We start from the raw sequence: 27854 nt of genomic DNA, 5'->3' as shown, positions 1-27854 counted from the left end.
ATTTTTTTAATATAATACTATTGCAAGTTGAGATATATTCTCTAATATTACTCTGGACCAGGTTTTGAGATAAGTCTGATCTGGCTGCAAAGGTAAATATTAGAGGGATTCCACTTTTGGACCCTTGGTTTAGAGCATGCCTGGTTTCTCTGTGTTACATCATCTTCCTATGGTTTTGCAAGAAAATCCACCAATTTAAGAAAGATGGGATGTCCTGAATCAAAGAATTGTGGAATGGTTTGAGTCTACCAACCTCACATGGGAGTAGGGACATGAGAGTTCTTCCAGAAGCTGGTTTTGTTGGCTGAAACCTTTTAAACATCAGGAAGTTCATCTCTAGGAACGCAAGACAGAGTTGCAACAATTTAAAAATCTTTATTCCTGCAGCTATCTTTTTTTGGAAAAGTGGGAATTTCCCTGATGTTAATATGTTTGCTAACATATGGCATGATTGTGATTGTTAAATATTTGATAACTAGGGATAAATACCTTTCTCACTTATATTGTCAAATGTGTAAAAGAGGAGGACAAGAAAAACATGAAGATGTATAATAGAGAGAGGCATATTGCTGTTTTTGAATTTGTGGAAAATAGGCAAGACTATGGACTATCTCAATTCACCCAGTTATTATTTGTGAATTAAGGAATTTTGGACTACATTTTCAACTTCCAAATAACTTTCTATAATTTTTTATTGCTGTCTTCCAGAGAAGACATTTCTCTTAATACAATCTTCCTGGTTTGTTTTCTTTTTTCTTTTTTTAAAATTTCCCTTTACCTTGATTGTTGCTTTGTTTTTCTTTGTTTTGTTTTGTTTCTGTTTGTTTGTTATTTGTTCCTGGGGAAACTGATAATTGTGTTTCACCTAATGTGAAACCAGTCATTCCCTTAAATTTGAATTTTACTGTTGCTTTAATGACTGCAAATGCAACACACACCATTTTCAATTAGTATTCTGTATGGTAAGGCATAATAGGTATGGAATAAGAAGACATTGGAAATGTGCCTTGGCATTCTGACAAAGCTGGTTCATTTTTGAGCACATTGGAAGTGAAATGTACTTTGCTAAGTAGCAGTTGGGAGAGGAAATATTATTTCAAGGGGAAGATGGTGACAATTCTAAAACAAAGTGTAAATTATCCTCCAAGAAGCTCATCTGACCTCAATTTTTGAGCTAGTATTGTTTCCAAAATGTCTCACTAAACTCCCTTGATTACATTACACTTGAGGGGAAAGGAAGTCCTTAAGGTCCTCAATGCTGATATTAATATTACTAATGATGGAGGCTGTGATTGGATTTTTCTGCTTGATATTGCAAGGCATATTTTTGAATTTTTGTGAAGAAAAATCCACGTAAACTTAAAAACCCAACCAGCCAAACAAACCTCCCAACACCTCCTCAGCCCGAGTCAAATAAAAGCTTATAATGCTGCCATAGATTTTATTCATAGGGTTAAAATGCACTGTTTTGTTGCACTCAGGTGCTTCCTATTTGTCAGTGGGAGAAGGCCTCTCTCCTGTCCGCTGCTAATGTCAAAGCATAGCCAAAATGATGTCATGTATATTGCTCAGTTCATTAGCATTTAAAAGCAAGAAAAAAGAAAAAAAATATGTTTTTTTTCCCCAAAATCTATCAATGTGCTCTGTGGATACTCCCAGGAAAACATCTCATGCCCTTAGTACATGTGAAACACCTTGCAGGCGCTCAGTAGGGACATTTAATTGCCTCAAAATATTCATTTATCCAAAGTGCATAGGAAAGCCTAATAGTAGCTAACATTAATTTTAAAAGGATATGGAAATTTAATATGAGTCCTAGACCTTTATCCTGTTAATGAATTTTATGTTAATGAATGCCTCCTGAAGCCAAGGAGGATAGAGAGTAATGGAGCATTGGAAAAAGACTGGGGTCTTTTGTGCTCTAGGTCTTTGGACTTTGTATTTCAGTCTCTCAGCACTCAGAACGAGGCATTACTTCTTTAGGGAGCCAATTATATAAATATTTGATGCATATTTTTCAGCGACTCTGGTTACAGAAGCATTAATTAGCTAAAACATGTTCTGCTCCTGTATGTTACTTATATGGGGCTGAAATGTAATACACAGCTCTTATAAAATTAGAGTTGAACAGGCAAGGCAAGGTTTGCAGTGGTAGTGAAGTGAACATAATGAAAATATTGACAAGTTGATTAACTATTTAAGAGGAAATTATGTCTCTGTTTTAGACAGGGTTTTGAAGTAACCCCATAGGATTTAGGTGTGATTAAATCAGCAGTAAAATAATGATCTGTAATAAAAGGTGGCTAAGTAGAATGGCTGTGCTGTCAAAGCTCAAAATCCATATTATGAATCCTGGGTTTTTTTTAATGACTGTGTTGTGGCGTGAATAAATGAATGGGCAGACAGACTCTGTGTATTTTAATTACCATCCAGATTCTTGGTGCTCAGCTACGAGGTACCTTAGTCAAAAAGGCTTCCAAGAGATGTAGAGAAAATTGAAAAGGTGTACAAAAATCATCTATGTTTTCTCAATAACATTTATAAAGCTCTTGGGTAAGCAGTGGTAAATGTAAAATGGTAAATTGTCTGCAGATTGGGAAATGGAGTCATCCATATCCTGAATTTTAGATGAAGATAGAATAGGGCTGTATATGTTGGTGATATTTACAATGGATTTGGGCCAATAGCCTCATGAATTTCTGTTTTCTTTTCTCTGTGTCCTGTGCCGAGTTCTGTCACCTTCTGGGAGAACTACTTCAATTCCTACAAACTGCCTGGCAGATGTGAAGCCCACAGGGAATGGCTCATACATCTCTGCTGGGGGATGGACACTTGCAGGATAGGGCATGCATAGTAACAAAATCAGCTGCTTGACCTGTTCACAGACGAGTCCCTGAAAACATATTTTAATTATCAGCGCTCTCGTTTGCAGCAGAAGTTTTAATGTGTAAATTAAATCCCTGGGGAGGGTTTGAAGGGTGACACATAAAGCCCTGAGGGATGTGATGCTGCCACGGTGCCTGCAGAGGAGACTTGGAGGCTGCATAGTGATAATTTCTCCAAGGCATTTAGGCCAGTGCAGCTTGAATAGAAGCTTCATGAAAATGAAGTAGTAAAATATGAGACAGTTTGGGGAATTTGGCCCTGGGATTTGTTGCTTTTCTGAGCTATTAAATGACAGTGGTCATGCTGCTGTTATTGGGGTGAGGTGCTGGGTGAGGACTGCCCCACCTGCAATGCCTAATGCACCCTGACCTATTCTTTGTCACAGCAAAACAAAAATCCTGAATTTCAGGGTTTCTTTTGTAAGGAAAATAGGACTTTCTTTGCTTTTCTGTCCCCAGGCCACTGCTTACTTTGTCTCTAGCAGCAAGCAGTCCTGCAGGTATCTCCGGTGCCAAAGGAGTGTTCACTACTGAATTTCTGCTGGTAATTGTTCTGTGATATCACTATTTTTTTTAGAGGCATTGCTGGTTAGCCATGAATTCACACCTCATGAAAAATCATTTGCCTAAATCAGAGCCACTGAGAATAATTCTGCTTTGGAGCAGATGTAGCACTGTAGATAAGTGTTCCCTGTTTTCAATATGTTGCTTTTATACATATATATATTCATTTATGTACTGGTTTATGTTGTAGATATAAAGGATCTGAGCTGAGACAGTGCCCCTCTTTCTCTTCTTTTCTTTTCTCTCTTTTTTTTTTTTTCCTTCTGCAATGAGACAAATGAAAAGGCATTCCATAAGGTGTCATTCTGCCTTCTCAGATTCAGAAATGGATTCTAGCAGGGAATATCTGCAGGCTGGGGGATATCTGACAGTGGAAATTAGTCCTTGCAGGACGGGACTATCTTATGGGAAAATAAAACCTCAACTGTTTGTATGTGTGGGGAGTGAGGGGGTGGAATTTGCTATCTTTTGGCACATCCAGGGAAAGGTAATGCAAATAATGACTCAGGGTTGTGGGATTCTTGTACATTTTGAGCTCATCTTGCTTTACTGGTTACTCTAATGGCTGTGTGTGTCATTCTGCCCAAATCTGAGTTGCTATAATGTCATGTTTATCATGACATTATGCTCAGACAGGCAAGTAATATTCTTCCAGGAAGTGAGACACTGTAGGAAAGGAATGATCCCATGTAAGGAAGAAATGTCCCAAGACATTTTACATTGTGTACACTTTCAAATGTTATATTGCACTTGACAGGGAGGCATTTTGGAGTGCAAACTGGATTCAAGATTTTCAACATGAACAGTGGAGGGCTTTTTTCAAGAAAAAACAAAGTAATTTCCCCTTAGTAATCAGAACACCCTCTTCAGCTCAAACTGTTTCTTAAATCCTTTGCAAACCTAAGTTCTAGGTGGTAGGAGCAGAGTTCCAACAACTTAGTGCTAGTTCCTGTGGATGAGCACAGATTTAGTGGGGGGAAGCTGTCACAGAGGGAAAGATACATTAACTTGGCTACATCCTGAAAAAAAAAGAGGGAATTGTGATGTACAAACCACCAGTTGTTATCAGATTGTATTCAAAGTGTCTTTCCTAGTCATTGCAAGGTCTACTAAGTCATAGGACAAGGCAAATCAGTCAAAACTGTATCACAGAGTTGCTTCTGTCATTCAGTGGTTCCAGGTCAGCCATTATTTCGTCCTAAATTGAACTACAAGGAAAAAAAAAAATAGCAGAGTGGCATTGGGCTGCATGGCTCTCATTAGCATTAATGAGAGTTTGGTGGCTAAATCCCCATGCACAGCATGGAAAATTTACCCTTCTGGGTGGGTTTTCTCCTTGGTACACAGTGCTGATAAATGTGTGCCCTCTATTCAACCTCTTTTGTGTACAGGTATGTGCTCACAGTAACAGGCCAAAGAAAAAGTCATGTTAGATCTTGGTTTATGTAATACTGTGCTGCATTCTGTAATATTCTGCAATTTCTGTCTGGTTATTCCAAGTCAGCATTAATGTAATGATTTCATCCCTGAAACCAAATGTTTGGACAAAATTATTTCTTTTGAACAGGTGCATGGATTTTTATTTGTTGTTTCTTTGGGGGGCTTTTTCTGTTTGTTTGTATATGTTGATAATGGATATGTTTTCTTTAAGCTCTGCCATCTAGGAATTAACTAATTGGTTCTCTGCTGGCTTCTCCCTTCAATTCCTGGATTCTGTAATAATTTTAAAGCATTATAAAATCACTAAAAGGATTGACACCCATACACTGTACTTTTAAGGAAATCCTAGAGGTGGAGTTTGGTAGATGATCTTGGAGTTTCATAAGATGTCTCCTGGTAAAATAAATACACAAAATATATTTGGGAGAGAATGAGTTACTTGTAGCTAGAGTGGGAAAATTACTGAACAGCTATGTGGACTAATTTTTTTTTTTTTTTTTGGTGGCAACAGCAACCTTTTCAGGAAAAAAAAAAAAAAAATAAAAGCACCATTAGGAGCATTTTCCCGGAAATGTAGAGGTGGTGATTGCTTTCCACAGGCTGGAGCTAACGCAGTACTCTGGAAAAATACCAGCATCCTTCTCTTCCAGAGGAGCCCACTTGCACTTGCCTTAGTCATGTCCCAGTTGGGAGATGGAGAATTTCTTTCCAGCCTTTGTCTACATGTTCACTAAGCTCAGTAATACAATAAAAAATTAACGTTTCAGAGATATATAATATATATATTTAAGATCTTGCAAATACTTAAGTGGAACTCCATGCTGGCACCTCCAAAGTGTTAGTTCAAACTACTGTAATTTTTCCTTAATCACTTCAAAATGGGGAAGGATATCGCTGCCCATCCTCTACTTAGGACTTTTTCCTCAAGTCACTCAAAGTCCTGAATGTGTTCCTGTTGAAACTGGTTACAGAGTGTGAAAGATGACTTGGGTTTCCTAATGCTTTGAAAGTTTCAACTCCATGCATGTCCTCTAAGTCACGGGGTTTTCAAGTTTTAATTTTTCTGGATTTAATGTCATTGTTTCTATCCGTTGCTTGCCTCATTCCCATTATCCTCACTCATTTGTAAGTTTGCCCGTCTTAGAAACCACTGGTGTTCCTGTACTTTTTCCAACTCTCATATTCCATACTTCATTTTGCAGGCTTTGACTGATCATTCTTTGCTTGTCTCTGAAGATGTGCAGATGTTCAGCCGCCACTGAGCCCTGTTAGGTCATCAAGACAAAAGTAATGTCCTAAAGATTATGTCTCTAAGGAAGGTCACTGGAAGGCTCTTCCACCCTTTCAATATACACATTTTGGTTAGTGGGATCTAGGAAATTTCATACCATGCTTTTTTGTTAAATTAGGGGTACTTTCAGGCTCTTACAGTGCAGCCAACCCACTGTGGTTCCTCACAGCCCTGGCAAGCCTCCCTGCTTGTCGCAGGTCCCTGTGAGTTCACTGGATCATGTTTACTCTCTGCCTGCAGTGGCACTGCTCAGCTTTCACAGGTCAATGAGTGGTACCTGCTTCACCTCACCAGTGCTTGACCTGCTCACCTGCCTCTGGCTTCTGCATATTTCCCTCTGTCCCTTCACTCCAGTCTCCTGCAGGGCTGCTTGCCTGGCCACCACAGGCTGCTCCATTTCTGTCCACGAAGCTCTTTCTCCTTATCCTGTATGCTGTGACCTGTTCTGATTACTAAGGGGAAATTACTTTGTGTTTTCTTGAAAAGACCCCTCCACTATTCACGTTCAAAATCTTGGAAATCCTGCCACTTCTTGGTGCCACTGTGTCTTTCTTTGGTTGGTGTGAAGTCAGCCCTTCACCCTTCCCTGCTGCTCATCAGCTGCCATCGTTTGCAGGTCCACATGAAGTCACAACATCCAAGACATTTTGATGACTCCTGTAAGTCCCTTTCAACTTAGATTATTCCCATGGTCTGTGATCTTCTCAACTGAGAAAATCCACACCTGGGACAGCTGGACATGCAGATTTCATACTTCACAACTACTTCTCTCTCAACAACTTCTGTGCAAAATTTCCTTCCTCTCCTATTCTCTCCTTTATTTCAAAGCTGTCCTTAGGAAACTGCTCACCCAAAGCTGGCCAAGTTCAGCTTCAGTGAGGCACCAAAGTTTGCTCATTAAGTTTGCTCATTGCTTTACTTTTCAGCTGATGTGTTGCAGGAGGCACCTGAGAGCACCACAATGACGACCTAAGACACAGCTTGCACCACAAGGGACCCCGGGTTGTTTCACCTGGGAGCCACAGTTCACAAGTGACTCTCCTGGAAAGTATTTGTTGGTTTAGGGATGTTTTGTCACATCTGGCAACCAGCTGGCAAGTCTCTTCACACAAAAGTCAGCACAAACAATACTTTTACCAAGATCCAGCAGTAAATTCTTCTTAATTTCCATCTCTTCATAATGCTCAGACTCTCTATCAGAACAAACCCCCCATATCAGGTGACTTGCTAGATGATGTTACTAAAGACAGCTCCTTTTAGTATTTAAAAGTAGCTGTAGTTTTATTATATAGTGATTGGTAACCCTCCTGATACCAGTATAGCAATTCTGTAGTCATGTACTGTGGTTCTAGCAATTCTCCCTTCCATTATTTTATAAAAATATTCAAAAATCACCAGAATGTAAAACAAATTCTGTTAATGTTGTAGAACTTTAAGTACCATGAAAGACTAATAGGTAGCTCTAAAATGTATTCCTTCACTTGTACATGTCAGTGCTAATTATCAAAGATAATAATTGGCATATAATTACAGAACACTCCAGTGTAATTAAAACCACAATAAAAAGCGTAGCCACGGGATTATACATCAAAAGCTGTAAGCTGAATCCAGGAATTGAGGCAGTGGGCATCCTCCTGCTACCTGGACCCCTGAAACCAGATGGGAAAGTGGAAGAAATGAAAGAGGCAGAATCAGAATCCCAGGATGGCTCAGGCTGGGAGGGACCACAGTGGGTCACCAGTCCCATCTCCCTGCTCCAGCAGGGCCATCCCAGAGCACAGGAGACGGGATTGTGTCCAGAGGGGTCTGGGATATCCCCAGTGAGGAGACTCCACACCCTCTCTGGACAATCTGTTCAGTGCCTGGTCACTGCCCAGGGAAGAAGTTCTGCCTCCTGCCCAGGTGGAACCTCCTGGGATCAGTCCCTGCCCGTTCCTCTGGTGCCATTGCTGGGCCCCCGGAGCAGAGCCTGGGCCCTGCTCGGAGCCCTCCCTGCACACAGGGACACCCAGGCCTGAGGGCCCCTCTCAGCTGGGGCTCCTCTCGAGGCTGGACAGCCCCAGCTCCCTCAGCCTTTCCCTGCCAGAGATGCTCCAGGCCCTAAATCATCTCCGCAGCCTCCGCTGGCCCCGCTCCAGGAGCTCCATGGCCCTGCTGTGCTGAGGAGCCCAGAGCTGGACACAGCTCTGCAGATGTGCCCAGGGCTGGGCAGAGGGGCAGGATCACCCCTGACCTGCTGGCATTCTCTTAGTACAGACCTAAGGGCTCTTTCAAGTTCTAGCAGGACAAGGTAAACACCTATTGCCTGATACTCTCCATATCCAGGTGCCTGTATTCAGATATGTTTTTGTATAATCAGTATAAAGGGGTAGGTGCCTTTGAAGAGCAAATTTCATCCTGACTCTCAGCTGCCTGTTCAAAGGAATGACAGGAGCTTGAGGAGCTGCTGTTACCTCCTGCAGTTCCTGGAGTGAAGTCTGACCTGACTCATACCTGTGTCTTTCTCCGTGTCAATGCCAAAACTGCTGTGAAATGCCTTTTAGAAGGAGTAACTGTTTATAAATTTAGAATAATGTTAAATAGATGAGGGCAGAGACAGGAATCAAGCTTAACTAGCCAAAAACTATCATGAGACTGAAGGTATTTTTGGGCACAGGACACAGTTCCTGTGTTCCCTGGCATCCTATCTGGGTTTCTTTCACTTCTGTTTTCCTGTTTTCATCTCCTTTGTTGTTGAACAGAACAGAGCTGAAAAGTAGAGGTGACAACTCTGTGAATGCTAAGTTGTTTCACTGGAAAATGGGTTTTCAAATCCTACAATCCCAGGATGGTTTGGGTTGGAAGGGACCTTCAATACCACCTCATTCAACCCCCCCTGCCATGGGCAGGGACACCTTTCACTATCCCAGGTCGCTCAGAGCCCCATCCAACCTGGCTTGGAAAACTTCCAGGGATGGCACAGCCACAGCTGCTGTGGACAACAAATGTGTGAAAGTGTTTGTCTGAAGGGGAATGAGAATGAAAAATTGAAAGTTTTCCCTTGGCAGAATGTCTGGCACAGCTTCTGTTCTAAAAATGTTTTTCTTTTACCTGCACACAGTTGAAGTAAATCTTCAGCTTTCCTTCCTTCCAAGAAATTTGTGTCGTTATTCTGCCACTTGCCCGTAACATTGACAGCTGTATTTATTATAGATCACTTTTTTAGAAAGTATAAAACTTTTAATTACATATAAATGCCTATTAAATGATGTAGAATTTCTTAGTTATTAAATATTGCTTAACAACCTGTTTTGTTCAGTCGGTGGCAAGAGGTGCATTACCACCATGAATTTGGTATTATTTTTCTCCAGAAGCCTGGGTTGGACAAATGAATCATGATTAGATGTTGATATATTGATATATTAATTCCAGGCAGGCAAAGAGTGCTGGAGTGGAAATGGAAATGTAAAAAGCCCAAATTGTGTTTATTCTTTGGTGGGGGCAGGAGGAGAAGCTTTGAACACCAGAGCAGTTTCCCTGGAAGGGCAATGTTCAAGCAGGGGTTTCTAATTTGATTATAAATAATTGTGTGTATATAGATATAGATAGCTATATAGATAGCTATATATCTATATAGATATATATATAGATATATATATATATATAGCTATCTATATCTATACTAACATGTGGATTTAAGACATTTTTTAGACTTCCAGAGTTATACAAACCTGTGTGTGTTTGTGCTTTTAGTCCAGAAGGAACATTGCAAATAGCTGCATTTTTTTTTGTAAACCATCGCTATAAATATTTGAAAAGAGCTAACACATGTTGCAAATATTTAGTTAACAGTCTTTGTTAAAGCAAAATTTGAGGAAGCTCTAAAATCATAATATCAGTTTTAAAGGTCATTTTGTATATGTGTGAATGTCCGAGTTGAAGCCTGCTTCAGTCAAAACATCTGTTCAGTTATCTGCGACTGATGTGTGAATTTCTTGGCAAAAGCCCCACTCAATATTTTTAATAGTGAATGCTAAATTTAAAGTTATATTTTTAATGTTTTCCCATCACGTGCACAAGTTATATAACCAGATCTGGATCTGTGTGGTTACTGCTATTTATACAACTGTTGGGGTGTACAACAGATGAGGATCCAGCTCAGTTATTCAGTGATCCAGTTATTCAGTTCTGAATAAACACAGGGAAAAAAAAAAAACTGATTCTGTATTACCAAAATTTTAATTTGTTTATAAGAAAATAGAACAGAGTAGCCAAGATAAATTGAAGTAGGAATATAAGGTGATATGTGCTGTCCTCTCAAACTTGTGCAAATGAGACTTTGATCTGACTGAAGAACTTTATGGTCAGGGTATCACAATACATTTAAATGATCCTTGACCCCAAGTGCAATATTTGTGTAATAGAAGTGCCAGGATGGATATGTAGTAATGAAAGGCAAAGGCACTATTTTCTGTATTGTTTCTTTAGCGAGCTAAAATATGCATCTAACTTTTCATGCCTTAGTCTCCTCCTCTCTTTTTGTTTGCCAGTTACTGCTTAAATCTGCTAATTCTTGCTTGTTTTTCTTGCTCCCAGTTTTGCAGATTGAATCTCCCGTCTCTGAATACTCTCCTTACTGCATGCCAAGAACCAAAAGCACTTTTTGATCAGTATTAAACTGATACTGATAGACAGAGTTGGTCATGCCCTCTGCAAATGGAGCCAAGTTTTGCTTGAGACATCTTTGTTTACTGATGACTGACAAAACAAGTGTGGGGGGGAAATAAAAAGGCAAACCCCTCCCACTTTTTCCTTTTGGTCTCAGTCCTGATATGTCCTTTGTTGTAAACTTAATGATGTCACTTGAAGTGTGATCACACTGAATGGCTCATGTAGGCAACAGTTCTCAGGCTAGAGACAGTGAATGCTGTGGCAGTCTGTTACGAGAACATGTCCTGAGGTTCTTTCTCAAGCAAAGAGTCTCTTAAGTCCTCAGAAGAACACCCTCCTGAGGCACTCCTGAGCCTGCAAACACCCAGCAGAGCTCCTCAGCTCCACATTTCAGCTGGAGCAGGCTTGTGCCTCGCTGGCTGGGAGCTGCTTCTCCAGGTATTGGCAATACTACCATGAAATGATCCTGTGGTGGGAGAGATTCCCTCAGTGCAGTGCGGGGTCTCCAACAGCTGCAGTGGTTAAAATGTTTAGGAAACAGCAGGAATGGTGCAAATTTTTGTGATGCTTTTACTCTGATTTTCTGCTGGTGACAGCTATGTCCAACTCAGCTGCTTTCCCCCATGAGATGTTGTTTGCCCACCTAGGAACCTTCTGGGAATCTCTATCCCAAAGTCTGGCACAGTTTCTTCTTAAAATGCTATTCAGTTTTTGCACCTACAAGGCAGAGGTACTTCCCTGCTGCATTAGTGTTTATGTCCTTTTGTTGATTTTTAATTTGGCTTTGTCTGAGGCCCTGTAGTGCTTGCTCTGAAAGAGACTCCAGGCAGTCCATCCACACCCCATCTCCTTATCATGCAGGATTTTATAGACTTCCACAATAACTTCCTCAAGTTTCTAGAACAAAAGGTCTCAGTCTTTTCAGTGATTCCTATGTAGATACCATAACAAGGCTTTTGTGGGTCCTCTGAACCCATTTTTGGTCTAACTTATCTCTTTGGAGGTGAGGAGGCAGAGAGTGCACACTGAGTTCAAGATGTGGATACTATTATGTTTGAATGGGTTTTTTTCCTTAGTCTTTGTACCTTTCCTAATAAAATGTAAGCTTTACTTTACTTCTTGGCTCTTAGAAAATACTGAGCTACTATTTTTCAAAGGATTTTCTCGAGTGTCATTACTGACCAGTATAGGTGAAATCAGAGCCCAGCATCTTATTGTGTGAATCTAGATTTAACCCACAGGTATTGCTTTATATTTATTTTCACTGAGAGCTCTTTGCCATTGTTCAGGCTTTTACAGAGATTTTCTACAATTTTTCAGAGTCTTCCCTTATCCTTGCTTCCCTGAAAAACTTCATCTGTTTTATCTTTCTCCAGGCCACTTAAGCTGATGTTGGGTACTACTAACACTGCAAAATCTCCTTAGTGACTTCTTATTTTTTTCCAGCAGTGCAGGTTCTCCTCCTACCCAGTTTCTTGTTGTTTCACTGATTATTTCTCCGCCCCAGGACCTGTTGCCTTATCCAAAATGAGTCATGTGATGATTCTCTATGACTGCCCCTGACTCTCCCCCATCTCTCCCTGTCTGCAGTGAGGCTGTGGCTGTCCAGGGAGGTTTTGGATTTCCTGCCAGCAAAAAAGCCAGCCCAGATACTTTGATTATTTTCATCTTAATCCTCTCCCAGTCAAGCCCCTGCAAATACAGCCAACCTTCCTTTTACTGCTACTGATCTTTGGAGAGGGAGACCTCGAAGGGCCACACCATCCTGGAAAAGCTTGTAGCCTCCGATTAGGAGAGCCCTCTTATTAAACTGAGTGCATTTGTACCATCTGTTAACACTTTCCAATTACAGAACACCCCTAAAGTATATTTGCTAGGAACAAATTGAACTTTAAAATCTTTCAACACAAAATTGAATCGTCCCTTCATATGATTGTTGATCAACCATGGAGTGATGAAGCAATATTTTAAGGTACCTTCCCTCTGTTTTTTCAGGCTGGTGTCCTAAGTATTTTGATTTTTTTCGTTTTTCTCCAAATACCTTTTTTTGCTTAAAATTGAGTTTGCTAGAATGAGGGTTCAGTCTCTGTTTCATTAATCCCCTCACTGAGTACATGCCTGTTATCTGGTCTAAAGATTGACTGCCATAATCTTGCTGCTTCATCTGGAAAATTGTTTAGGCCATAAATCTCTGTGCAGATTAGTGAGTCTCGTTCCCTCAAGAGGAATTACATAATGCCCTTTTTTAACTCTTTGGCCTCAAGAAGGTTGTTGATTTTATTATTGATGATAAAGTTTGATATGATGTATTCCACAGAATATTGTCTTAATTTTTAGCTAATTTGGCACTGAGGGTAGCCAGGCCAGCTGATTACATGATTTTCAGTTGACACTGCCAAAATACAGGAGGTGGTAGAGAAGACACAGTCCTCCCTTCCTCTGTGAGGCAGTTTGATTTGGGTGAGGAGGCTCTCAATTTTAAATTTTATTATTATTATTTACAGTATTCAATCTCAGAATATGTGTTGAAATTGTGCCAGACTTTCATAGCAAGAAATTTGTGTCATTGACACAGGAAAATTTTGCTGATAAAGTTATTCTAAATAATTAGAGATGATTTTGCTTTATGTTTGAAAGTCATACTTTTCATGCTGTAGTGACTAGAGGACAAAGATAAACATTTGGAAAATATTGATGCAAGTGCAGTAATTTTTAATCCAAAATGCGTATTTACAAAGAATTAAAATGAATGACAATCCTTGCATATTTGTTGCTCACTTGCATATGGATCCTGCTTTGAACACTGCAATAATGCACAGGTCTGTGCTCTAGTTTTTTCTTTTGTTTTATTTGGCAGATTTATCAATCTATTCTACATTTGTGCTTGAGTTTCTGGCAGCTCATTTTCATTCTGTTCCTTGCCATTACAAATTTCCATTTTCTTTGGTGAAGCACACCTGTGTTTTTAGGCTTCCTGTATCATCTTCCATTCAGAGACACTTCCTGTCTGTACATGAGTGGGAAGATTTTGGTTGGAGAGGTTGCAATGCCATGAGGAAACATTGCAAAGGATGAGCAAAGCCAACTGTTTCATTCCACAGTGCTTTACCTAAGAACTTGAGATTTTATAGGGTTCTTTTAGGTGTTTTGGCCAGATCTTTCATGACCAGGTGTTCTGTTCTATGCTCATACACACTATTATATTTTATTATATACTTTAACTGTTTATGTTCACAGGCGGGAGTAAGAGCACAAAATAAACAGGATATTGACATCATCACTGTTGGTAGAAATTAAGAAAGAGAAAAGTAAGCTGTCAAAATGTGTACATTATTGCAGCTTTACTTAAGGTCTTGAGCATGTCTGTGTTCCCATGCACTGAGGTGAATCTACACCCTGGAAAAGTAATCGAAATAGAAAAGGGAAACTTTGGCAAGGGTAAAAGGGTTACGTGAAGGAAAATATAAAAACTATAAGATTCATGTTGCCCTGTTCTTTTAAAAGTTTTAAAGTTCTTTTAAAAGTTTTCTATGCCTTCTGATGTTTACATATTTCTACTGGAGTTTCTCAGGCAGTGTCATGTAAATAATGATTGTTCTGCATTCTTCTTTGTGGGAGGAGAGAATTGATGGACTGTTGGTTTGACCAGTGTGGTTGGAGAGGTGACAATTTCATCCTCCAATCCACTGCCACTTTTGGAATTCTATATATTACGAGGTCAGAAATAAAGTTTGCTCCTTTTGCTTCCTTTTGCTCTTTCGATCTTAGTGTGTGTGCATGAGTTATTTTGTGTCATAGTGTGACAGATGCATAATATATAGCCATACTGTCTTATTAGTTTATTGCCTTATTTGAGCACTTCTCAATCTGGAACATATTTATCTTCACATAAGTCTTTTGATAGAGGTAAGTTCCATTGTCTTCATAGACTAAGAGGCAGAATTAAATTACCAGCCTACAATTATAGGATACAGCCTCTACTATAAGCTAGCATGAGCAGGGAGTTGCTCTGGACTGAGATGTCCATGTCAGGGCATTCTGGATGTTGTCTCACCTGGACCAGTGCCCTGCACTTCCTTTTCCTAGTGGAACTGGCCCACACTATCATTGGTGATGGACTGATTTTGTATCTTGGACACAAAGCTCTAGGGACAGAAACACACTGTTTCACAGATAGAAATTCAATCTCTTTGGCAGAAAACAGCCACTTTTACAGTCTCTGCCTGAATCTGGCTGTGCTGTGTCATGCAATCCAGCGCTACCTGTGCTGGGGGCCAACAGCTCAGCACTTGGCTCTGCTCTTGTGAAATGAAGGTGACCACAGTTCTGGGATAATAACAAGGAATTGCTTTTTATTTGCACTATCACATCACTCTGGTATTTGCCTCGATTTCCAGGGCTGGTATCAGGAGAGCAGACATTAATTTTGAACAATTGCCTTTGCAGACATGATGGATCCATTTGGTGATGGAATTAATGGGAAGATGATTACTTTTACTGAGCTAATAGGACCTGTCTTTTCTTTTCCTCATTGCAAACTGTTTCATTGTTGCTTTCCCAGTGTTGTCTCATTATATTAACTGGAGCCATTAAAATATTGCTCCCACGTATTTTTCTGTCCATTTCATAATCACTGAAGGATAAAATGTTTAAAGTTCAGTTATTTGTTTTTTTTTTTTCCTAAGAAGTTTACATGCTTCAGGTTTTATGCCTTCTCCATTTCCTATGCACATTTTTAAAAAAATCATTAGAAAGATTGGCAGTTCCCTGGACTCCCTTAGACATTAGTTAATAACTTATTTTCAGCTTCTTTCTACCCTTTGGTGTTACTTTTTCCTCCTGTTAAGATACACAGCAGATTTTTTTTTCTTTGGAGTAGTATTTAAAAATAACTATTTATTTAATATGTAAGTTATTTATAAACTGTATTCCTTAAATATGGAGTGATTAGTGATTTCATGATGAGGAAATGATGATAAATACTAAGCTGTAGCATTCAGCAATGAATTCTGTATTTGCAAAGTTCCTAGGAACAGTGTGCTCACCATAAAAAAAAATTAGCCTGGGGCTCTTCCAAAATAAAATCATTTGTTTTGCCCTTTCTTGGCTTGATAGTGACTGACAAACCTGATGCCTTTAGTACCGTATGATTTAGCTCATGTTAGAGGTGCCTAAACAAATTTAGTTTTGCTTAGTTATGCTTGTCTAGTCATGTTTCAGAACGTTCAGCTTCCAATAAAAAGAATAATCCCTTTATATATATGAGAATACCTGTAGTTATCATACATTTTTTTCTGCTGTGGCCTTGATGGTGATACGTTTGCAATAAATCTTAGACTTGCAGCTGATTCAGGTACTCATGTGTTTTACTGTTAAGGCAGGACAGGTAGAAAAAGCCTCCTTTGGAGAAACTTGAATTTTATTCAGCCTATATGTTTCCAGTCCAAGACTGAAAAAATGCAATATAGGCTGCTGTTAAAGCCCTGCTATAGACTGCTAAGAATCATGATAAACTGAAAGAAATACCCAATACTTTTTTTTTTTTTCAAGTGCTGATTGAAAAGCAAAGCAGACCTTCCAGATTTTCTTCCATTTGACTTTAATGGTGAGCTTTCCGATTGGAATGGGAAAACCAAATTCAACTCCAGAAAACAGAGAAGCAGCCAAGATATAAATATATCTTGAATAATTCTGAATGAATTTATTGAAAAACTTCCACTCTTGAAACTTACTGGAAGAAGTTTGTAATATGGAATATAGATTTGACAGGGAAAAAAAGGCATCATGAAAGCAACAAATCTGTTTGTCATCTGCCTAGGAATCCTTCGTAATTTAAATAATATAATCAGGGAGTGCAGTGATAGAGACATGGAACAATGCAGGGCCAAGGATAAAATCCTGTGGGACATCAGCTGCAAGTGAAAAAGGACTCGATTAAGGATGGCTGTATTAAATAACAAGTGAACAGTCTAACAAAACCAGTGTTTGCCAACACTACTTGTTGGCTTTAGTGACACATCCAGAGTACAATGAATCAGCAGGAGTGATTTCTGAGCATTCAAAATAGAAGACTGACAGCATTTCATTAGATCAAAATGATGAGCATGTGCACAATTATCATTTCAGGTGATTAACAGCAGTTAGGGGGTGTCTCCAGTATGCAGTTATAAATCCACTCTGGCAAGGAGAAAAGCAAGTTCTAACTTTTGGAGATGTTTGCAATACAGGAAGCCCTCTGGGAAGAAGCTAATTGAGCAGATCCTTGCCAGACGTCATAAGGAAAAAAGGGCATTTAAAGACACCTGGAACTGCTGCAGGTGAAGCCTGGAAAAGTGGGGAAAGGAATCTTACCAAAGGAGTAGTCCTATAGGTTTTCATTTTGGTGAGCCCATAGAAAATGAGCTAGATGGCTCATCTCTTGAGCTATGATATTAAATTGATGGTTTCAAATTTATTTTAAAATTCTTTCATTAATTTGTATATTAGGAAGATGTAGGAGATGTGGTTCTAGGAATCCCAAGGTGAACATCCAGCAGCCCATTGTTCATCTTCTGACTATCATTCAGCAGGAGCCACCTAGTCCCGTTTTCCCTGCTTTATTTACTTTGCATTAGTGTTTGTTAAAATTACCTTAATTTCCCATCATGGGGTGATTTTTAAGCTTTTTAAAGATTTTTAATGGTCTGATTCCTCATCATCTGATATCACTTCATGAACAGCACAACATTCCAATTTATTTTTATTCAAATATACAAGGGTCACATTCTTCATCTGGTCTTTTCAATCAAATTATTTGCCTAATTTTATTTGCAATCTGTGTAGTCATATGAGCCTGAGGTGGAAGCAACCAATTAGATCACACTGGCCTTCCTCTTGCCAGCATGGAATATAATCCCCCAGACAGGGACACGTGCTTGATTTTAGCCAAAAACTCAGAAGAAACTCCTGATCTTCACCCACTGAAATTTAACCTCTCATCTGTTATTAATCTATTTTCAGCACATGATTACCAGAACATCTGCTCATGCCCAGTAAATTTTTCCTTCCATCTCTTAAAGCTGACTTCCCCAGTGGACTGATGGAAGAGAGATTCTGCAGCTCATTCTGCTCTTTAAAATAGCATTGGTCCACTGAAGAAGTGTTAGCTGAAGGTGAGGGAGTGATTTTTATCATTCATGTTGCACCTGTAGGGGAAAAAAAGAGCAAAATGACTGCACTAATAGTAGGATTTCCATCTAACTTTTTATTTTTGATTTTTAATCAGGAAGCATATGAAAGACACATTCAGCAAACACATGTTTGGGGTTTACATAAAGATGGAAGCAGCCACACAAAGATCATTAATCTTGGCCTTAATGAAGCCTTTGAATAACAGGATCACGGAGGTTGGATAAGACCTCCCAAGATCTTTGAGTCCAACCTTTGACCAGTTACCATTTTGTCATCCAGCCCAGAGCACTGCCACATCCAGTCATTCCTTGGACACCTCCCTGGGCAGCCCCTTCCAATGCCTGACCACCCTTTCAGTGAAGAAATTCCTCCTGAAAGTCTTCTTGTGTCCACTTCCATGTCTTTCCCTAAAGGATATCATCTGACAGTCTGTGTTCAGGAGGGTGATGGCAGAGGAGAGTTTTCAGGAGGGCTTTGAAATCTGAGAAGGCAGGAGCTGTTTGGATTTTTGTCAAGGAAATCCCCTCCAAGAGGAGGTGCAGTATGGGAGATGGTGTGACAGCTGGTCATTGCCTTGATTTCTCTGATGTTCACCTTCTAATCTCCCTCCCAACTTTTCTTCCCTACATTTCCACAGCAAACATTTACCCCTGTGATTTACTGGTACAATTTCTTTGTGTGCCTTGAGGAAAACACTGTCTTCATTTAATTTTCATGTTCTTCTCAGGGGTGCTGCTTTCTGCTCTCAGGATTCCTTTCTGTAGCTCAGATGTGCTACCAGGACATCTTTTGCAAGGCTTGCAAAAAACTGGCTGTGCCAAAGCTCTTTTGGGTATTTTATGCTTCTGACCAGCATAACCAATCATTTACATAAACATGAGGTTCATATCTCTGTTCAGAAGTTAAATTTTTATGTTTTCCTTAGGTTTGCTATTCCAACTGCACATATTTAGGGCAACAAATGTTGGGCCAGATTCCCTGTAAGGAACCACTAATCTGATGAAGTGTCTGGAAAATAGTTGGACAAAACTGAAAATGAGAACTAAAGTAAAGCCCAACGAGAGCAGGAGAATTTTTTTTTTTAATCTTGTTGGTTCAGGTGGACACAAAGGCCCACTAAAGAAATCAGATCCCTTCTAAAATATCAATGTACAAAAAAAAGCAGATCTTGGGTGTTTCTCATTCACATAATTCCAAAGTCTGGACCTCTAGCTTTCTGTCATCCTGGTGCACACACAGCTACACTGCAGGCAGTAGCTTAATGGATTTTAGAGCATAAAAGATTCAGCTTTTAAGGAAAATATCACTTTGTTGTAGCAGAAGTTGTTTATTCCCTGTGTTTGCTGCCTACTGATGAATGATTTAGTTGGAGCTGACAGCTTGAGATATTAGCACTACATTGTGTTCAAGAATATTTAAATACATTGTTTCCTCTTTTTTTGTGTTTCAGAACAAGAGCCAAGGACTGAGTTTTGTCCGTATACACGCGCCTTGGCAAGTCCTCAGTCGAGAAGCAGAACTCCTTAAAATAAAAATGCCCACTAAAAAGGTAAATATCTCTCATTTTCTATCAATATGTTTTATGATTGAAGAAGCAGGGATCAGGATCATCATTAAATGTATAGAAGCCCATGGAGTTACTTTGTTTCAAAAATCAGAGAAAATGAACTGTCAGACTTATTTTTCACATTTCCAAATCTTTTGAGATGATTTACTGTTCAGAGCTATATTTAAGATGGGATTTCCAAAGGGGTTTCTAAAGGCCACAGAGGCAGCTGGCTGATGGACTGCATGCAGGAGGGTGATGACAGAGGTGAGTGTTAAGGAGGGCTTTGAAAGCTGAGAAGGCAGGAGCTGTCTGGATTTTTGTCAAGGAGATTCTCTCAAAGGTGAGGGGTAATGTGAAAGATAGTATGAAACTGGTCACTGTCTTAAGACTTCTCCAAAGAGAGAGAAGCTCTCCCCAGAGAATCTGTTTTGATGGTATCAATGACTTAGTGAATTCAGACCTGCCTGTTGTCACTAAAACTTCAGCTCACTCCCTTCTTTTCTGTCTGTTTTCAGCAGAGTTGCTGGCAAACCTTGTAAATTCTGAGTAGCAAATTCCCCAGTCTGTGTTCCTGAAATTATTTAGTCCATTGGTTAACAACTCCACTGGAGTCAGGGGAACTGCCTGGTGCTTTTAGTTAGTGATACTCATCAACTGCACTAAAGAACAATTATTTCTTTGCATTGGCATTAGAAATAAAGGAAAAATTGATTTTGTTTTCTCCGACTGCGTTGTTTGATCTTTGTTTGAGTTTTTCATCTTGTTTTCACCCACCAAAATCTTCATTCTGGTTCACATTTCATGCTGTTACAACCTGTCATTATCAGAAGACTGGCCAAATCAATCTTGCATACTCTCAATGTGTTTGCATCCCAGGGAAAAAAAAAAAAAAGGATATTTCTAATCTATCTTTGAAAATGAGTAGGTTTTAGACAGCTACAGTACCCCTAGAAACTTTCTACATATTCAACTCCTCTCTTTGATCTCTTCCAAAATTAATTCCTTTTATGCATTTTTAGTGCCTGTTTATTTCTCCCTCCTTCTGCTCTCATGGGAATTTTCTCCTCCAAGTTTTTTGCAGATGCACCAAAGTAAATTTTACACTATTTTAATTGATGAGTATTGCCATCATTTTGGCCTGGGTTAAGGTCTGTCCAGGAGCTGATAATCTCTGATGGCACCCTCCTCATTCACAACAGTTCTGCATCCTCCCTCTCTCCTCTGATTTGGAGAAAAAAATTTTCTCTTATCTCTAGCTGTAGAAAGGGCAACATTACCAGAAACAAGCTTGATTCATATCCTAGAGTTTAGGTGTTTTTTTGAAATTAAAAACAGTTGAAAGAGGAATTTCCTTTGAAAGGAAAAAAAAAATCCACTTTGACAAAACTGAAATCTTGCATTTTGGGGATTTGGCAATATAAAATAAAAAATTCATCCAGTAACCACTAAAAGGAAAATTCCGATTTTATTCAACGATACAAAATATTGCTCTCAAGACACCTTAGGTATTTTCTGTGATGCTATTTTTATTTATTCAAGGATCATATTAAACCATTAAAAAAAAGGCATTTTCAGGGGAAAGTATTAATCCACCTCTAAACACAAATTGGTTACAAATCTCAAACATTCAGTTTTAAATAATCTTTCAGAATATAAGACATGCTGGGAAAAGATACCCTCTGGGCCCTTTTAACTATGTACAAACTTCTGGATACGATGACAGAGCTATTTTGGTGAGTGAGACTGTGCCAGGCTCAACCATGAGTATGGGAAACAAACAGGAACAACTGGGAGGGCTGCTCTGTGGCCAGAGCTGTGATGTCTCTGGCTTTAGTGAGTTTTGGGGGATTGAATCCTGTGACTGGAGTGCTAGGATAGGGAAGTAAAGGCTGTTCAGGAGGGACAGGCAGAGATGGAGAGGTGGAGGAGTTGTCCTGTATGGAAGGGCAGTATTCCTATATGGAATAGCTGCATTTAAGGGATTATAAGGCTGACATCTTCTGAGTGAGGGTTAGGGGGATGCAAAACAAGGCAGATGTCATTGAGTGTTTTGTAGGACTCATGAATCATTCCATAGGCAAGCAGGAGAAATTTTTTGTGCTTGTGGGAAATGGCCACTTCCCAAACATTAATTGGGAATGCTGCACTGCTGTGACAAGCAAGTCTGAGAAATTCCTGAAGGGTGTTGCAGATAATACTTTGCCACAAGGATTCAGTGAGCCAGTTAGGGAAGATGCCCTTCCAGACTGGATATTTTTGAAGAGAGAAGGGCGTGTGGGATATGTGATAGTAGAAGGCTACAGCAACCACAACCACAACCACCTTAGCTGCAGCAACCACAAAACGGCTGAATTTAAAATATTCAGTCTAATGAGAACAAAAAAGGTCAGCAGAATTGTTGCTCTAGGTTTCAAGAGAGTAAACTCTAAACCACTCAGGGAGCTACTCAGCACTGCTCCCTGGGAATCTGCTTTTGAGTGCTCCATGAGTGCTTGGTTGAACAGGGAATTCCTCGTGGAGCTTGAGACGAAAAAACAATTTTCTATCTCTAGCAGCAAGACCAGGCCTCACAGGAAGTTTACAAAGCTGTGGTTCGCATATTCAGGGAGAAAACACAAAAGGCCAAAACTCATCTAGAGCTCAAACTGGCCAGTGTTGTGCCACACAACTAAAAGACTTCTAAAATGATGTTAATAACAAGAAAAGGTGTGAGGAAAATACCGGACCAATCCTTGTTGGAAATGGTCACCTGACAAACAGGGATGATGGAAAAATAAGGTCTTCAATGCTTTTTTTTTTTGTCTCAGCCTTTAATATTAATTATTTTGGACTGCCTGGTCCTGAGGCAGAAGACTGCAGCTGTGGGAACAGTTTGTGACTTTCCATTTGTGGCCACTGAATTTTTAAGGGAGCATCAGTATCCACTAAATGTCCAGAAGTCCACAGGGCCCTGTGAATTGATCCCAAAGTACTGAAGGAATTAGCAGGACCCATTCAATCCGCTCCCAAAGGACTTGGTACTTGCTGAATGGGAGCTACTCGGTGTTATTACAACTTACAAGAGGGAAGAGCCAGGAAATGACATCCCTAATATTCCAACCTCAGGACTTGGAATAATTATGGAGAAAATCATATCATCTGCAGCAGAAAGGCATTTAAAGGACAAAGCATTCCTCAGGCACAGACAATAAGGTTTCACAAAGGATAAGTCCTGGCTAACTAATTATATATCCTTCTACTCTAAGGTTCCCTGCCTAGTGGATGAGAGGCAGGTAGTAGATGTAGCTGTTTTTTCCCTGGATTTTAGTAAAGTTTTTAATATTATTATATTTTAATAGTATCCTTCTGGACAGGTGGTTTAACTGTGAGATGACCAGGTACCTGGAGTTCCAGGTGAAGAACTGGTTTTCTTTTTTCTTGTAATAATAATTCTGCACTGAGGTTTTGTCGGTTTTTTTCTGGAATTAGCCTGTGAGGGACAAGAACTTTTTGGAACTGCAACCCATATGGATTCAGCTGCTTACAGTTATATGGGAATATGTCTTCAGAGAAGACACTTATTTTAATTACAGGTTTAAACATATGTGTACAGAAAATTATTTCTTTTCCTTTATTTTAGTGTAATTTTGAAAGGGACATACTAATGTACAGTTTTATTTCCTCAGATGTATGAAATCACAGAAGAAAAGGGAATACTCAAAACGTTAAATGAAATATGGTGTAAATTGACTGAACCTCTGCAACCCCAGGTGCCACAGCAAGAAGATACCAAGATGAAAACCTTGTCCTACCCATTTTCCAGAGAGAAAATATATTTGTGAGTACTTTAAAATGTGATGGACAGTGAAGAAAGCTGGAATGCATTGTTTTAGAGTTGTAATTTCTTTTTCCCACATTTCAGTCAAAATTCAGAAGTTCATCAAGCATATCTGGAAATTCTGAGGGAACATCCAAAATTGTCCTTTTTTCAGTGGATTAAGAGAAATACAAGCTGCAGAGACTTTCTTCTGGTGTTCCTCTTCTGTAGGATAAGGCCCTGGAAGCAGTGCATCAAATCAATTTTAGTATATTTAGCTTGAAATGTAGAAATCCTCCCACCAAACTCCTATTATTTGGTTAAGGATATTACTGCCTGTTTAGAAAAAAGCAAGAGCTAGTAGAAATACAGTGGTATTTTCCATCTTGATAGATTTATTGTAGCAATTAAAACTCAGCTAATAATATGCAGATAAGGAATTCTTGACACCTGCTCTTTCACTCAGAATAATATTTCTGGGCCCAGTTTGACACGAAACAGTCTTTTTTCCTCCTGGGTGTCTCCTTGTATTTATGTCCAATAAATAAAATTCAGTAATAAATACAGTGACCCACCATTTCATTTATTGCCCTCTGACAATTTTAATTAATTCTGAATATGAGTCAAATTGATGGAGGAGAATAAACTGGGAAGCTAATTTCACATATGATGATTTTGAGCTTTAAGGGAAGGCATAATTCTGGTGGAATGGTTATTTGAAATCAAGTGAATTGCTGACTGTTGAGTGGCCAGGAAAAGAGTAATGAACATCTGCATTGGGCTGGTTGAAATCTACTAACACAATCTCAGCATGTTATTATGTTGAGGGGATGCTATAAGAAAAATATTAAAAGGTCATCTTCTGTAAAAAATAGAGAGGTTCTTCTTGCCAAAAGGCATTTTATATTAACTAATAATTTTGCATTTTTATGCCCACCATCAGTGCAATCCTGGTGGAGCTCTGAATGACTGGGTCTTACACAGCACATTCTGTTATGCTGTACTATGTCATCTATATTCCCTTTAAACATCTGCTTTTCTGATTAGCTGTGGTTTCTGAGTGACTTCTAAATAGAATTTTATATGTTGTCTTACGTGTTGCTTCCACGTCTTAAAACAGAGCTGATTTTCTTTTTCCTCAATGTTTTAGGTATAACATCAAAGACAAAGACACCTTTTTTGACAATGCAACCCGCAGCCGAATAGTAAGTTAATAAAAATAATATATCCTTGTCTTTTTCTGCTGAGTGGAATTTGCTAGTGGGGTTTAGAATGGGATTTGCAGGGAGTGTTTTAGTTTCAACTTTGCTGATTTCATTAATTTATGCATTTGTGTGTTCTTGCAGAACATGAATTCCTGACATATATGTATGTAAGGAATTCGTTTTGGGAGCTGCACGGTGGTTCAGGAGTGGGAAATGCCCTGCAGGGAAGCTATTGACTCCTCTTCAGTGTTCAAAGCTCTTTTCAGCTCTGCTCCTAATCTTTAACTAGATTTCCTGCATATAGTTCTTATACTTCAAATAAGGACATAACTTCTATAAGGACATATATATCTATAAGGACACAACACAGCAGGCTTTAGCCCACAAATGTTAGGGCAGATAATCCATTAATAAAACCTGCTAAATGATTGAAATATTTATGCAAACAAACACTGCAGAAGCCACCTGTTTTAGAACTTTGTTTTATTGCTAATTCCATGATGAAATTCATGCTAAAAGAGGATCTGTGTGTTATCCCACTGTTCTTTTTTGCAGGTGAGGGAAATTTTGAAGCGCACATCTACAAAGGCCAGAAACAGCATGGGTAAGGTGGAAGAAAGAGAATTAGAGGTGTTCTTTTGAAAGGAATTTTTTAGGTATCTCGCAGAATATTGATTTTTCTGACAGGACACAAAATATGCTGGCACATCTTCCCAAAAGAAAAAAAAAAAAATAGAGATTGAACTAAATGTTTTTTTTCTGAGGCATAAAATCATAATTTCTAGTCCATGGTTTAGATGGTAATGGGAGCTGGCTTTTCATTTCTACAGGTGCAGTATCTGGCACATAACTCACATTTCATGAATTGTTATAAAATTGGATTTGATTACTGTATGATCTGCTTTGGAAAATTCAGATGTCAACTGCAATATGTTGTATTATTTCTTGCGGGACTATATTTTTCTTGCCATTTCAATTGAATAATTCACCATTCCAGATTATTTTTATTGCTTCAGCTTTAAAAATTACCTCCCTGAGCTGTCTAGTGAAATATATGATTTAAATATGACTGTTTTGAAGGTACTTTTGGGATAATGCTGAAATACTTGGAGCTTGAGGTTCAGAATTTATTTAATTTTCTTGAGGTTCAGAATTTATGCAGGTGTACATATTCTCTTTTCTCTACTCTTTTCTATATACTCTTTTTTCTACTCTTTTTCTTTCACCATGTGAGATCATGTCACATATGGAAAAAAAGTGTTGGATGGTGTTCCCTAACATATTTTGTGGAAATCTTTCTGTAAGCTCAACCACCTATGGACAGATCACAGTGTCCAAGGGTAACATTCCTGGCAAATAATGTGCTGCAGCGAGATTCTGCACAGTCCTGGTGTGATATTGGGCAGTGAAGCTCCAATAACATGTGTTTTTGGTACAGGAAAATAGATTAATTTAGGTTTTCTTGGACAGGAGATAGATTTTTTTTTTTTTTAAATTACATGAAAAGCATCGTGAAATGAAAGCCAAACCAAATGCTTTTTCTTTTTCAACCAAAACCGCTTGCCTTTTTCCAGTATAAACTTTCAAATTTATGACTGCCACACTGTTTCCTTTAAAAAAAATGAAAATATGGTTTTAGAAATGTCAGGCATTCTCAATTTCTAAAACATTGTTTGGCAGTTGCTGCTTTTTAAACTGTTTACTTGGTGTTGTTCTATGTTTTGATCTGCTCAAAAGTCTCCAGTGGGGCAATAGAGGGGAATGCTGCCTTATTTTTCTGGAGTGCTGGGAACTCTCCTGGAGACTTTGGAATTTGCTGTGGAGAAAACTGGAAAGAAGCTCAAGGACAGAGTAGGAAGGTACAGAGCACTTTGCCAATGGAGATACTTGCCTCTTACTTAAGGTTTTCTTTACTTTAATAGCTTATTCTGGTCTATAGTGGAATAAAAGCCATCATTAGAGATCAAAGGACTAGTAATAACTTCTCAGGAATTTTTTAACTCCAGCATGAAAATACAGCCTGATGCACTTCAAGCTCAGGTCAGCTCAAGAACTCATTTGACATGGAATAACTATTTTAGCATTTCTGTCCTTTCCATCTTTCTGGTCTGTAGCCAGAACAGGATTGTGCATCATGTTTGACCTAAATTCACTTATTCCTTTGATCATCTGAGATCTTCCCCCCAAAAGACCTCTGTTTCATATGTCACCAAGGCTTTCCCATCTCACTGGTCTTAAGCTTAAAACCACTCATCAGGAGAGGTTTAAAAGATTTTTTAAATTTTTTTCTTTTGTTATTAGAGTTCATTGTTCATTTTGCACACGAGGCAGGACAGTGATGATGGAAGTGCTTATAGCAGTCTTTGGTTTTATAGACCTGTTTTATGAAAATAACAACACTTCAAACGCATTTGCTTATGGATTTTTTTTACATCTTTTTAAGGCTGAACCTGGTTCCGCTCCTACGATATTATACAAGGAAGTCTTATTTTCTTCTAGCATAACTCTGAGCCACTGTAAACTTCCAAACACTGAATGTTTTCAGGAGCAGGCATGACAGTATCCAAGAATAATTTCCTGATTCTGTGAATGCATGTAGTTGTACTTGTCCTATCAGAGAAGACATTTATTGGTACTGCCTGCCTAGCATCTCTGACTAGAAGGTTTCTCCCAAATATTTCAGGACAGTGTGTAATTTGACTATGGAATGTTTTTCATAACTAAAGACATGATAGCTGGTTATTGTTTTTCTGGGCATTGAAAGCAGAGAGGCCTGGAATAAATTTATACATCTATCTTTATTTATTTATATAACTAATAATTAGAAATTACTCATCTTTGGTTGCCTTTTTATGGAACAATTGTTTTCACCTCTAGAGACTGAAGATGGAATTGCTGTAAGGGTTGCAGGTCTTGAAAGCCAGTAGGGATCTTATGTCTATCTACAGGTGCTGCAGTCACTGCTGGGAATTCCCGTGCAAAACTAAACTCCCAGGAAATGCCCAAGGCCAGGTTGGATGGGGCTTTAAGCAACCTGGGATAAAGGAAGGTGTGCCTAGAGGGTAGGGACTGGCTGATCTTTAGGGTCCTGCCAACCCAATCCATTCTATGATTTCATAACCACAAACTCCTGTGGAAGTTTCTGTGGGGGTTGTTTTTAATTGTTGGCCAGTGGGATCTGTAGTTCTGACCATTGTAAAGATTCAAGAAAGACTTCTGGATGCTTTGCTCCTCAGTCACGTGGCTCTTTGCTATTAGGGTGAGTAAATGGTCAGAAGAGTCTTTGCACTGTGCTGTTCACCGA

At 39.1% G+C, this 27854-nt stretch overlaps 1 protein-coding gene across 1 annotated transcript in view; it reads left to right on the top strand.

The window, feature by feature from the left end:
- Positions 1-27854, top strand: part of ANO2 (anoctamin 2) — a 138094-nt gene that overhangs the window by 4055 nt on the left and 106185 nt on the right. Inside the window, exons 3-6 of the mRNA XM_053977572.1 lie at positions 19451-19549; positions 23215-23366; positions 24496-24550; positions 25106-25154. Of these exons, the coding sequence (XP_053833547.1) occupies positions 19451-19549; positions 23215-23366; positions 24496-24550; positions 25106-25154 (355 nt within the window). The remainder of the gene's footprint in view (positions 1-19450; positions 19550-23214; positions 23367-24495; positions 24551-25105; positions 25155-27854) is intronic.

This window comes from Vidua macroura, chromosome 5 (assembly GCF_024509145.1).
Source record: "Vidua macroura isolate BioBank_ID:100142 chromosome 5, ASM2450914v1, whole genome shotgun sequence".
Taxonomy (NCBI): Eukaryota; Metazoa; Chordata; class Aves; order Passeriformes; family Viduidae; genus Vidua; species Vidua macroura.
Note: the sequence above shows the minus strand (reverse complement) of the source record. Positions and strands in the feature narration are given on the sequence as shown.